Genomic DNA, 13,840 nt, shown 5'->3' with positions numbered 1-13,840 from the left:
AATCAGCCATGCTTTTCCCCGTCGCTTTTAGATAGCCACACACGCACTGTATCATCCCAAGGAGGGGGGCTCATTATACTCTTCTTATTTGATGGAACCAGATGGTGCTGGGTTCTTTTCGGGACATACACTCTAACATTAATGCGATGATGATAGATCGGATATGCAATGGAGGCGTCAAGGCTTAGAGCGGGAAGCAATGCCAGGGATTGAACGTGTCAGTTATTCAAAGGCTACAACAGTTGGAATAGCAACTGGCATGCTGCTGCCTGTTCTCTCAAACCTTTGGAGTAGAATTCAGAGTTTGCCTGCTGTCTGGCTCTCTGTGCTGTGGTAGGTCTGCCTTAGCTCTCAAAGATTCCACAGGCCCTTCAGCAAAGGAACATCTCCACTTTTTCCCACATCCTCAAAGGTGTTCAGGCACCTTCCACCCATTGGTTTCAATGGCACCTCTGAGGATCTGGGCCTTTGTCTCTTTGTGCCTCAGCGCCCTATCTGTATAATGGGGATAACAGCTGTTGTCACTGATGGCACATCTGGCCTACGCAGGGTAACTGTTGCTCTGACCTCCGTACCTGGCAGGATATGGGAAAATGGGGCAGCGGCGGGGTTGCACTGCTGCTGTGCTTGAGTGATTTTAAACTTGGGTGCTTCAGACTAGGCACCTCAAGAAATGACCCAGTTCTGAACATACAAAGCTTCCATGGATTTCAGTGGTGTTGCATGGCTGTAACCAAGAGCAGATCATGGCCCCATGAGTGGCATGAAAAAACCGAGTGAGCATGAAGCAAGCTACACATGAAATGTATGGCTGTCGCCTTTTGGGGTGCAGTCCAGAGCAGTGTGGGGCTGTGTCACTGTCTGCCTGTAACCCTGAGTGCCTTAAATGCTCCGCTGCTCTGGTCACAGCCAGCCAGCAGACAAGCATGCTGAATCCTGTGTCTGTGCTGTGCAGCCGTGGGTCAGTGCTTCGGACCTCAGCTGCCTACCTACCAAACAACAGCCCCACCCTGCAGTCCACTAGCTTTGCTCACACCTGGCAGGATGACCCCAACACACCTCCAGTTCTGAGTGACCCAAAATCACCTGTGTGGAAGTGGCCAGCCCGCCTCCTGGAGCACGCCAAGAAATAATAAGGTTTGCTTGCGCCTTGAAGAGACCATACCCAGCAGTTTGCCACGTTAACGGGACTTAACAGTTCCTTCATTTCAAACACAATCCTGGGTTAGTTTAGATTAAAGTTTATGCACAACAGGACATAGGTTAAGTGATACCAAGTACAATAAATAATGGCAGAACTGGTTACCAGCAAATAGAAGTGAAAACACATCTAAAACGTAATGGAGGAAGCTACAGACTTTGTTTAAGATGGTTTCGCTCACCAATTACTTTTGGTCCAGCATAGCTGTCTCTCTGTCAGGACCGTCCACAGAAGTATGAGGTGCTGGTTTCCCTTATCTTCATAAAAAGATGAAGCTGGCATCTCTCTGTCTCTCATACTCGCAAAGAATTGCCTTTGTTTTCAAAGACAGGGAGGCCTCCTGGGAGTTCAGTCTCCTGGGCCTCTCTGGGGTGCAGGAGCCATGTTAATTTTCTGGCGCTTGAGTTCAGGCTCAAAGCAAACCCCACTAGTTTTGCTTGCTAGCTTTGTTTATGGCTAATATGGTAATGGTCCTTTGTCTAGGACAGCCCTTCTTATCACCTTTACCTAGGCTAGGCTGTCTTCTTAAACGTGGTCTAATTACATTATATGGCGGGAATTCAGAACTTCACATACAAGGCTAACACATGCATTTTAGGATGAACTCTCCGTGTGACCTGGGGCAAATCACTTCATCTGGCCGTGCCTCAGTTTCCCCATCTGTAAAATGAGGGTGATAATACTTCTCCATCTCACAGGGGTGTGGAGGATAAAGCCATTAATGTTAGAGGCATGCAGGTAATACAGTGATTGGGGCCATGTGTCAATAGATACTTTGCTCAACTCCAGGCAAACATCTAGGCAGGATTGGCGTCCAACCTGGGCCTCGCATACTCTTAACTGGGACTCCGGTGCACCTTGGTTTTAAGCTTGGTGCATGCCAGTTAGATCACAGAGCCTGTCCCCCTACAAAGCTAGGCGAGAGTCCTCTGGTGGAGGCACATCAGAGATGTAATTGACGTTAGCCAAAAAGCGAGATTTCCTTTCAATAACTTCAGTTTTAACGGGCCGAAGCCAAAAGAGGTTCAGATCATGGTCCAAAATCAATAAATAAATGAGGAAAACAGATCAAACGCCCAAGCTCAGTGCAGGGCATTTGTTCCTGTGCAGCCATCTGTCACACAGCCTGCCTTCCATCTGGGAACCTGCTCCAACAGTTCTGTTCCCCACTCAGACAGAAGGGAGCTCTCTCCAGTTTGTTTAAACAGCTTTGAGGGGTTAAAGCCTGCTCAGGCAGCAGATGCTGTCACAGGGACGCTGCTGCACAGCCACTTAGTTGGGCTGGCACTTGATAAACAATGTGTGTGGGAGCAGGGCCGGCTCTAACTTTTTTGCCACTTCAGGCAAAAAAAGAAGAGTGCCGCCCCCCTCCCTCCCCCCGCGAGCACCGCGCAGCCGAACCCCTCCCCATGCTGCCAAGCACCACGCTGCCCGAAGCTCCACCCCCTCTAAGTGCCGTGCCACCCGAAGCCCCCGCCTCCCCCTCTGAGCGCCGTGCCAGCCCCTGCCCCCCAGCGCTGCGCCAAGCCACCCCGAGCGCTGTGCCGCCCAAAGCCCCGCCCCCCTCCGAGCGCCATGCCGCCCCCCTGAGCACTGTGTGCGGAAACAAAAAAAACCCCTCCAGCGCGGCCCCAACGAACCAATAAATAAAAACTTGAGTGCTGCGCCGCCCTCTTCCCCCCCCCCAGGTGCTGCCCCAAGCACATGCTTGGTCGGCTGGTGGCTGGAGCCGGCCTTGGCGGGAGGCAGTGGTGCTAATGAAACGCCCGGCTCAGAATGCCAGAGGAAGGGCTGCGTGTAACCTTTGTGCTTCGTGGCCATGCTTGGGGTAGCAGTGATGTGGCTGATGGTTGACTAGGCTGGCTTGCCTCATAGACAAAATGGCACAGAGGGGTGGTTTAGAGCCAGAATTGGCTGTGAAACAGCTGCGCGTACGGGACCAGATTTTCAAAAGATCCCTAGCTCCCGTTATAAATGGGCAGGTTTTTAAAAGACTTGGGTGCACGTTTTCAGAAAATGTGGCCCAGTGTATCATGATGGGAGCTCCTGGGTGCAGGGCACTGGATAACCTGTCCCTGATAGTGGCTGCTAAGCCCTGGCAAAGGTGGTCCAGCATATATCCCCTAAAACTGTGCTTGGAGCCCCAGAATAGAGCTTCTCTGGGGGAGGGGCATTGGAACAAAGGGATTCTAGTGTGCAAAAATGGCACCTTCCTACTCAACAGAGCTGCTCGGCTTGTATTCAGCATCAGAGCTGCTGCCTTTAGTGACATAGGTACATTTTATTGTTTTGTGCTGCTGTTAGCCCAGCAGAGCAAGCTCAGCTCTGGGACAGGTCACTAGGAATCTGTTTCTTTTTGTGCATTAGCAACAGAATGGTTTACCAAGTTCCAATCAGTTACACCTGCAGGCAATGGGGGTCCCACAGGTGACTTAATTTGAAGGCTCTAGTGTTTCATGGGTGTCGCTGAGGGAAGGAGTTGGCCTGTAGAACTTTTAGTATTGGTGATAAAACAAAACAACCCAGCTTGACTCTCAGATCCCAGAGGTAGTTTATAGGGCTGGCAACAATTAATCATGTAAGCTGGATACAGTTAAACTGGAGTCAATGAGAGACACTAAATATGGAATCTCCCTCTTCTTAGCATGTCATTTTTACAGAGCAGATCTGCTCTGTAAGGGAGTGATAGTCATTTCACCAAATCTTGCATGCACTTTGCAGATGTCCAGTTGAGGGCATTTGCCTCTAGAGGACTGAATCTGTAACTTCCGTGACCTCCGGGACAAACACGGAGCCTTAGTTATAATTTTGGATAATGGGATGAAATTAGCAAAGATCCCATTGGCTAGACAGACAGATTTGGGCTGAATAGCAGCAGTAATTCCCTAACAATAAGGGCTTGTCTACAGTTGAAATGATACAGTGGCACCTCTGTAGCACTTCGGTGTAGACCAGGGTTCGGCAAACTTTTTGGCCTGAGGGCCACATCAGGATTCTGAAACTGTATGGAGGGCCGGGTAGGGAAGGCTGTGCCTCCCAAAACAGCCTGGCCCCCACCCTCTATCCACGCCCTCCCACTTCCCGCCCCCTGACTGCCCCCCTCAGACTCTCTGACCCATCCAACCCCCCCTGCTCCTTGTCCCCTAACCGCCCCCCTCCGGGACACTACCCAACCCCCCCTGCTCCCTGTCCCCTGACTGCTCTAACCCCTATCCACCCCCCCACACACCCTGACAGGCCCTCCATGACTCCCACACCTATCCAACCACCCTGTTCCCTGTCCCCTGACAGCCCCACACCCCCAAACCTCCGCCCCATTCAACTGTTCCCTGTCCACTGACTGCTGCCCGGGACCCCCTGCCCCTTATGCAACCCCCCCGCTCCCTGCCCCCTTACCATGCCACTCAGATCAGCAGGACTGGCAGCCGTACTGCCCGGCCAGAGCCAGCCACGTTGCTGCGCTGCCCAGCAGGAGCTCGCAACCCCGCTGCCCAGAACGCTGGCGGCATGGCGAGGGGAGACAGCAGGGGAGGGGCTGGGGGCTAGCATCTTCGGCCAGGAGCTCAAGGGCTGGGCAGGACAGTCCGGCAGGCCGGATGTGGCCCACAGGCCGTAGTTTGCCCACCTCTGGTGTAGACCCTCACTACAGGGACGGGAGGGGATTTCCTGTTGGCATAGATACCTCACCGCCCAAAGAGGTAGTAGCTAGGTTGACGGAAGAATTCTCCCATTGATTTTTTCAGACCCGAGTGACGTAGCTGCACCAACCTCACTTTTTAGTGTAGACCAGGACGAAAATGGTAGATTAGTCTCTCCAGGAGGCTAATGAAGGGATTCTTGGTTGAATCATTTAAAACAATAGTAGTGTGAGCTGCAGCAAACAATCCTGTGCTGCTTCTCACGGAAGGCGCTAGGTGACCCAGTAACAAAGTCAGAGTTTCTCCATCGCGGAGCTGAGGTGCTCTTGAAATCTGCTAGTCGGACCCTATTTCTTCTCAAGAGAGCAGGAAAAGCCTGACGCAGCTATGGCCTGTACAGCGGGGATTAGGGCAGGCAATTCCTGTCCCTGCTTTACGCAGAAGCAGCAAAGCACATCACAAACAAATTACAGATACAGGAAGCAGAGAGTTACCCGGGGGGGCGATTCTTTTAAACTAGTTTAATACACCTCTGTTATTGTTTCTTTTATGACAAGACCAGTCCACAAGTTATTTAAGGGTAACCCCCTGAGAAACGGCTCTACACGGTAATAATTGGCTTTTCCGTGTGATTAAATGCGGTGGCCTCGGCCCGAGGAACGTTATTCTTACTCTAGGACAGCAAAAAGGAAGCTACAAGAAACCACGACAGAAAAAACAGAGCGAAATCATTCTTCTAGCATCTCAAGACTTGGAACGTTCCATGCTGCTGCTTTCAGGGGCTTACCTGCGTGCCAGCCTGAGGCGGGGGTAGAGGGCGAGATTTGGATTTAGAGGAATACGTTATCAGGCGAGGGTTACAGGAAAGTATAGAATGAGAGTGATGGAGTGACTCAGAGGAGGAGATGATAAGCTAAGGAGCCTTTCAGCTATAATAGGTTCAAATCCAGCCCAGTTCAGTAGTGGCCAAAAAATTCTACGAACCGTTGAGTGCCCTGCATCAAGTGGGTCTCAGCTGCTGCTCAGCTCAGTGGCATAGGACATTTAACTAAATGGATCTCTTTGGAACACCTTCAAAATCTAGTTGGTTCTAAGTGTATCATTGTTAGAGGAGGCCTGAGCACGTTTGGGTGCAGATCTGAAGGGGGTCAAAGGTTAGGTGGTGGTAGAACCTAGGGGTTTGGTTCAACCCATTGGAGAGACAAGAGCCAGTCTGTTATGCAGATCCAGCTCTCAGTCTGGAGCCAAACTTCAAAGTTTAGGGCTGTTTAGATTCATGTCCATCGCTGCTTGCCATCTCAGCCTCAGCTTTCTTCTCTTTAAGGCCTGCTGTTTGGGGCTTTGGTTTTATTTTTCAAAACAGCTTCTTCAAAGAGCTACTGCCGTCCTTTGGGAAACCAAAAGGAAGTAGTTGTTCCCGAAACAACCTTGCCTCTAAATCCCATTTCCCTTCCTAATGCTGTACTAATGCATGTGGGGCTGTAGGGCAATTGCACATGCCTCAGTTGGGGTTCCCAAAACAGTGGCTAACTCTTTGTTCATTACTTAGCCCCTTGTTGCAAAGGCCTCTCCATGCTCTAGTATCATCCAGGACCTGAAGAACATGGGGAAGGCTTTTCTCAACCCAAGCGAAAGGAGGATGTGCCAGAAGTAGCATGAAAATGTCTATTTGAACTCTCAGTTCGGGCCGGCTAGGAAACAAGAATTCTGGTTTGCAAAACACTGGGGTTTGGGAATTTGCTTTTGTTCTGGATTGGAACATAATTAGAGCTTCTGAAATCGGGGTGTGTGGATGGATGGGGGGAGTGGGGTGCGTAACCATTCAGCTATTGGCCATTTGCAGTCTCTTGCTTCTTCGCTTTCACTGGCTTTGACCAGAAATTTCTGCACAGCAACATGTAGTGATTTTGACACATCAGCATTTTCCATTGAAAAACTCCTGCCCAGTTCTACTCCCAGTCCAGTGCTATAGGTGCCAGAGGTTTGGGTGAAAATGTGCTACCAGAGAAAGTAAAAACTGAGGCTTGTCCTTTTGTAACCCCTAGAGATTACTTTATCTCCGTGCCCACATTCCGCCAGCATCACACACGGGAAAGCTTCAGGTTTCAGAGTGGTAGCCATGTTAGTCTGTATCCGCAGAAAGAACAGGAGTACTTGTGGCATCGGGTACATCTACACTACAGGGGGGAGTCGATTTAAGATACGCAAATTCAGCTACGTGAATAGCGTAGCTGAATTCGACGTATCGCAGCCGACTTACCCCGCTGTGAGGACGGTGGCAAAATCGACCTCCGCGGCTTCCTGTCGACGGCGCTTACTCCCACCTCCGCTGGTGGAGTAAGAGCGTCGATTCGGGGATCGATTGTCGCGTCCCGACGGGACGTGATAAATCGATCCCCGAGAGGTCGATTTCTACCCGCCGATTCAGGCGGGTAGTGTAGACCTAGCCTTAGAGACTAACAAATTTATTCGAGCATAAGCTTTCTTGGGCTAAAAGTGAAGTGGGTTTTAGCCCACAAAGCTTATGCTCAAATACATTTGTTAGTCTCTCAGGTGCCACAAGTACTCCTGTTCTTTTTGGAAAGCTTCAGTGGCCCATTTGCATTCTGCGTCTTGCTGGTATTGTAGAAGTCACATTTTGATCCTTCAGGTCAACATGGATGCACACACAGACTGCCTAGCTCCCAGATGCTCTAACCCTTTTAGAATCACCATTATGAACCTTCCATCATTTCAAAGCTGGTACCATGATAATCCCTCACCCTCGCTCATGAACAGAGACTGAACTTCTAATTCTAGGCTACAGGCCTCCAATACTTGATCTAAAGGATTATATTCAACTGGACACACTATAATTCCTCACTTCCTGTCATCAAGAAGCTGTGCTTTGCACTGTTAAATAACTGCTATGCTCCACCTCAGAGGTGGCTGCATTTCAGTGGTGTACTAATCAACCTCTACATATTATTTAAGTACCTTGTCAAACGTTGCAAAGTTCAATTAATGTTTGCAAAACAGGTTGCAGTTCGCCAGTTGCAAATGGCAAACAAAGAACATGTCACTGAGATAGTCAATTTCTTTCCTATAGGATCTATTTATGTTGACAGTTGTTATTGATAATCACATATGTCGGGAGGGAGTTTGCTCGGCTGTCATGACAGCATGCAAGTAACATCTTCGCTCTCTCTTTGCTCAGATCTGAAAGGCGTGGTTTCGGCCAAGAACGATATCCGCGTAGAGATTGTACATAAGGAGCCTGCCTCAGGCAGAGAGACGGAAGAACACCCGACTATCAAGCAGCTCCTGGTAAGGATTTCTGTGTCACTCCGTGTAACCTTTGACAATAATGAGGGCAGGCACTTATAGGTCGGTGCACTAACGCCTGCCGAAGGCAATGGCTGCTCTGCCAAAACCTCGCACCTGTCACGACGACTTGTAAGTTTCACTGCCATAAAAACTCCTCGCGTGCAACTTTGCTAATGAAGAGGAAGAGCCGGGAGAGGTTTATTAGCATAGCTCAGCAGCCCACAGGGCTAATTGCAAGGAAAGTTTGCCACCTCAATACGGAAATTGCTGCAAACTGCAAATGGAGGCACAGTAGGTTGAACAATATATAATAATCAACTAATTAGTGGGGAACAACTGTGCTAGGCTGAAAAGAAGCCTTGGAGATTTATATGTGCACAAGAAGCGTATTTGCATGTAGTCATTTGCAGGTAGAGGTTGTTAATTTTGGTAGTGTCCTGCCCTCCCAGCATGCCACTTGTCCAGGTCATTACCGGCAGCTGCAGGAGCCTCGGGCGCTCACCTCTTAGGTGGCACTAGCTGAGGCATCAGTGTTCCTGGGAGAGTTAGGAGAACTGCATGAAGTGGCATGGGTGAGTCAGGTGGAGGCGCACTCCTCTCAGACAGTAGCGAGCCAATGCCCCACCACGATGCTAGACAGCCCTGGGCAGCTGGAGGTGCTGTCTTTCTGGGGACATGTGAATTTGGGACCTCTGGGTCAATAAAGACCTCCAGGAGACCCTGGCCTGTTACCAATGGGGGTTAATACAGTGGACTGAGTGGCTCAGACTGAGGGCGGGCTCTGACCTCTAAGGGTATGTCTAACCTGCAACAAAAATCCAGCTAGCATTGGGTTTCAGAGCCTGAGCTCCACTCCAAGCAGGAATGGCTATTTTTAGCAGCCTAGCACAAGCCTGAGCTGGTAGATCTGTGCTCTGAGTCTCCCTGCCACGGGAGGTGTTTTTTGCAGTATAGACGTACCCTAAATTGTGGGTTCAAAACTAGCCAGAGTCATTTGTGATGGAACGTCCTTACCAACAGAAGGCTGTTGGGGAGCTTTGTGAAATGAGCTGGTGGGAATGGGCAACTTAGTCTAGCTGAGGGGAAAAAAGGGGTCTGCAGCAGACTTGCCAGTCTCGGCATAGGCCCAGTGTAGGGGTGGTTACAGAGACACAACTCTCCCTTTCCTCCCCCACGTGGCTCATGGCTGGAGTGTAGTGACTAGAATGGCATGGCATAAACTTGCACTAGCATGGTCTGTGCAGTCTGTGTCCCAGGGACTTGCTGGGTCTGCTAGTTCAACCCCCTCAAATCAAGATTCCATAAGCCATGGTGACTGCACAGCAATCGGCACCTGATTAGGGAGAATTATTGCTATTAAAGGTCTTTATAACTGGGGGCCAATAGCCAGTGTGTGGAGGGGAAACCGCCATCCACAGATCTTCCCCTGCTTGTGCAGAAATGGGGGATGGTAGGGTTTGGGGCTGCAGCCACCTCCACTCCATTTGCCCAGAGTTGGAGATCTATGTGGTTGAGGAAGCAGTCTAGGGATACATACATCATGCTCCATGGGGATTGTTGGGGAAGTTATCCTAGCTTGAGTCTGTGCTACATTTTCTTCAGCTGCATCATCCACAGTGGGGAACCCACCCGCCCTATGAAAAAGTTGGGAGAGAGGCAGCCACAGGCAGGGAGCTGAATCGGATGAGGGGGTGGCAAGTGTGAACCTGAGCTGCTGCAGTCACAGGAGACACTGGGCATTCATGGGCCTGATCCAAGGTTTCTCCTGCAGGATGGGTAAACCCCACTGCCAATGGAAGAACCCAGGGGAGCCTCTTAGATGAATTTCCTGGGCTCAACCTTGCATGGGTAGGATGAGCTCCTTCATGCCTCTGCTGTTCTCCGTGTCCAAGAGCAGCTCGGTCTTGTTAGCATCATGTTGTAAATGACTAAGAAGCAAAACAAATAGGGAAAGAAAACTGACCCACAACTAGAGCAGAAGATAAAGGGAAATGCAAACAGACAGTTTGTTGGATGTTTGCACAGTGGTTTGGTGAGGTGGGATATTCCCCCACCACCCATACCGCTTTAAATTCCCAGCCAGGGCTTGTCACTGTGCATTCACTCTCCCTGCACAGAAGGCTGCTCTCTGAATTATCAGTGGAAGCACCAGATTGAGACAGAGTTTTGTGGGATGGGCAGAATCGATTTTAGACTGTACATAGATATATATGGCTAGGAAGCCTTAAAATCAGTCTGAAAGCTGGAAGAGTGCAGAGATCGGCTACTGCTCATTATTCTGACACTCTGCTAGAATGGCCGCTAACTGAATGGGGAATTTTATGTTTAGGCCGTAATTCTCCAAGGTGCTAACACACTTTCCCCCATACAGAAGCACAGGAGGGACGAGCTAAGATCAAATATAGAAAAGAAAAGCTACATTGGAAGATTCGGGTGTGGAGCAGCTGACCCAGATCTTAAAGGGGGCCTATAGGAATGTGAGATGTGATTGCAGGGCTCTCCTGTCTGATCTCTGGTTAGATTATTCAGTATTTACTTATTTCTAGCAGTGCCCTGGGAATGCCAGGAGCTATGCAAACAGCAAAGGATACAGCTGCACTGCCCCAAGGACTTTAGAAGTCGAAGAGGATGATTCTAAGAGAAACAGCTTCCTCTGAGGGCACAACCATGGGACAGGGAGGCAGGAGGCCAGGGTTCTGTGCTGGGCTTTGTTGATGTGATCTGGGGAAAGGCACATCCCCGCTGAATGATTCAGTTACCCCTGTGAAGCCCACTTTAAATGGATCAGGAACTAGATGTCAAAAAAGTAGCTGTTATTGGGGAATCACAAAGGGTGTTTCTAGTGGAATTCCACAAAGATTGGTGCTGGTCCCCGATGTTTTTCAACATTTTTATCTCCTTTCTGGAGGTAAATATAAATATAAATTCACTGCTTATAAGATTATGGATTACACAGAGAATTGCAGAGTGGTAAAGAATGAGGGGGACAGTCAGAGATTGCTTTCTAAGCTAGGTTCATTCCTACAAAATGTGTTTTCATTAGGGTGAGTGACCAGACAGCAAATGTGAAAAATCGGGACAGGAGGTAATAGGAGCCTATATAAGAAAAAAAATCGGGACTGTCCCTGTAAAATCAGGACATCTGGTCACCCTAGTTTTCATACAGCCCAATACAAGGTCACCCAGCTAGGATCAAGGAATGGGAGACTATATCCTGGAAAAAGTGATTCTGAAAAAAGGTTTTAGGGGGTCATACAAGTGAACATGAACTCCCAGGGCAATGCTGTGGCAAAAAGGGCTAATGCGGGCCTTGGGCATATAAACAGGGCAGGGATTTTACCTCTCTATACGGCATTAATGAGACCCAGGCGGGAATACCATGACCAGGTCTGGTGTCCCACGTTTTTAAAAAAAGATGTTGAAAAATTGGAGAGGGTGCAGAATAGAGCCACAAAAATTAAGACGTGGAAAAAAAAAAATGCCTTACAGGAGAGAGTTAAAGAGCTCAATTTGTGAGTTTATTAGCAAGACAGAGGCAGCTTGATTATGTCTTCACACAGCAGAGTCAACCTGTGGAACTCACTGCCAGGGAATGTTGAAGGCCAAAACTATACCTGGATTAAAAAAAAAAAAAAAAAAAAAAAAAAAAAGGAATTAGATACGTTCAGGGAGGATAGATGCATCAATGGCTATTAGCCAAGATGGTCAGGGATGGGACCCCATGTTCTGGGTGTCTCTAAACCTCTGACTGCCAGAGCTGGGACTGGAAGACGGGACGGATCACAATAATTGCCCTGTTCTGTTCATTCCCTCTGAAGCATCTGGCACCAGCCACTGTCGGAAGACAGGATCCTGGGTTGATGGCCCATTGGTCTGACCCACTATGGCCATTCTTATTACAGGATTTCTGCTCCTTCATTAGGAGAACATACCAGGTACTAAAGTGTTCTTTAATCTAGTGGAGAAAGGTAAAACAAGAACTAATGGCTGGAAGTTAAAGCCAGACAAGTTTAAATGAGAAAGAAGGCACAAGCTTTTACGTGAGGGTGATTAACCATTTGGAACAGTTTCTCCAGCTCTTGAAGTTTTCAAATCAACACTGGGGGCCTTTCTGGGTGATGCTTTAGTCAAAGACAAGTTATTGGGCTTAATAAAGAAGTATCCAGGTGAAACGTAATGGCCTGTGCTACACAGGAGGCCAGGCTACAGGATTTAACAGTCCCTTCTGGCCTTAACAATCTAGAACTCTATATGATATGGACCCTCCTTTATAAAACATTTTAAGGCCTGTGTATGGGAAATGCTATAACAGTGCTAGGAGATTGGTAGTTAAGAAAAATGACCAGAGTCTCAAATCCATTGTGGGCTCTGAAACCCTCGCTGGGTACATGCTGCCTGTTAAATCAGCGAAGACTGCATAAAGCATAACAAGATTGCTGACTCTCCCACAGCTGCGCAGAGCTAACTGTTTCAGTAGCTATTATTGCTAGTAGGCCTCAGCTGAGCTTTGGGCAGTGTACATTGTAAGGGACCGTTCCTGCGCCAAAGAGCTCAAGCTAACTAGACGAGGCGGGAGGAGGGGAAAGAGAAGAGGTGATTTACTCCAGGTCACAGAGAGCCAGGCGTTGAATCGAGGTTTCCCCAAGTCCCTGTCCAGTTACTAGACCATGCTACAGCCCCAAGACTCAGACAGAGGGAGCAGATACAGAGTTAAGGCCACACCCTTCACCTCTGGACAGTGCAAAGTACAGTCTCTCCTCTGCTGTATATTCCTCCCTGTTTGTCCAGCATTGTTTATAGCAGGCCATTTTCTGATGCTTTGTCCCTTGGGGAGACTATTCCCCAGCCTCTTGCTGTTAGCAAATGTTTCCTTATCCTCCTTTACTCGCTCCACTCCTATTGTGGCAGAGTTAGAGCCTCTACTTCACCCCCCAGGATTCCCCTGACACCCTGTGCTTTCCAACAGCAGGCAGCAGCTCCATGCTCAGGCTATTTCACGGCCACTCTCCAGCTGCTAAAGAGGTTCCTAGCAAGAGACTCCAAGTTTGTCAGTGGAATGACAGATCAGATTCATCCTTGCTAAGGACCAGCCATGACATCCCATTGGTAGGGATGCAAGCTGCAATGAGGTGGGAAATAAGAGGGAAACCAACCACTGTGCTCACACCTCGTGAGGCAGTTGTGGGTGGCAGAGGGGAGAAAGGGGCCATCATGAAAAAAAAAAAAAATCATAGAGAGTTGTGTGGCTATAGAGACCTCTAGGGAAAATCTTGAGACAATGTAGGACAGGAGACACCAACTCTGATTTCTCACCCAGAAAGGTTCCCATAAGCCTCCATTCTATTTAGATGCTTAGACAAAGTTGCCGTGATCAGTTTTAGGAGGGAATCACTGGCTCAAAATCTAAGGGTAAAAGAACCTCCCCGACGTGGAAAAGGGCTAACGTGGGGTCTGATTTTTCAGATGTTCAGCACCTGCAACTGGATGCCAATCTTCAGTAGAGCTCAGGTCCCATTAAGACACCAAATTAAGGACCAGATTGTCAAAAGGGCTGAGTCAGCATCCACGCACCGTGCTGAGCTCCTTTGAAAATCCGGCCCATAAGGCTGTGCAGGGAAAAGCGAGACCATGCCCCCATCCAAACCAGTAGGAGCAAGTCAAACACGGCAAGGACACTAAAATAGCTTTTACACGT

General features: G+C 49.0%; 1 protein-coding gene across 1 annotated transcript in view; it reads left to right on the top strand.

The window, feature by feature from the left end:
• KIRREL3 (kirre like nephrin family adhesion molecule 3) overlaps positions 1 to 13,840 on the top strand; it is a 709,139-nt gene that overhangs the window by 673,015 nt on the left and 22,284 nt on the right. Inside the window, exon 15 of the mRNA XM_054005253.1 lies at positions 8,036 to 8,145. Within this exon, the coding sequence (XP_053861228.1) occupies positions 8,036 to 8,145 (110 nt within the window). The remainder of the gene's footprint in view (positions 1 to 8,035; positions 8,146 to 13,840) is intronic.

Source organism: Malaclemys terrapin, chromosome 15 (assembly GCF_027887155.1).
Source record: "Malaclemys terrapin pileata isolate rMalTer1 chromosome 15, rMalTer1.hap1, whole genome shotgun sequence".
NCBI lineage: Eukaryota > Metazoa > Chordata > Testudines > Emydidae > Malaclemys > Malaclemys terrapin.
Note: the sequence above shows the minus strand (reverse complement) of the source record. Positions and strands in the feature narration are given on the sequence as shown.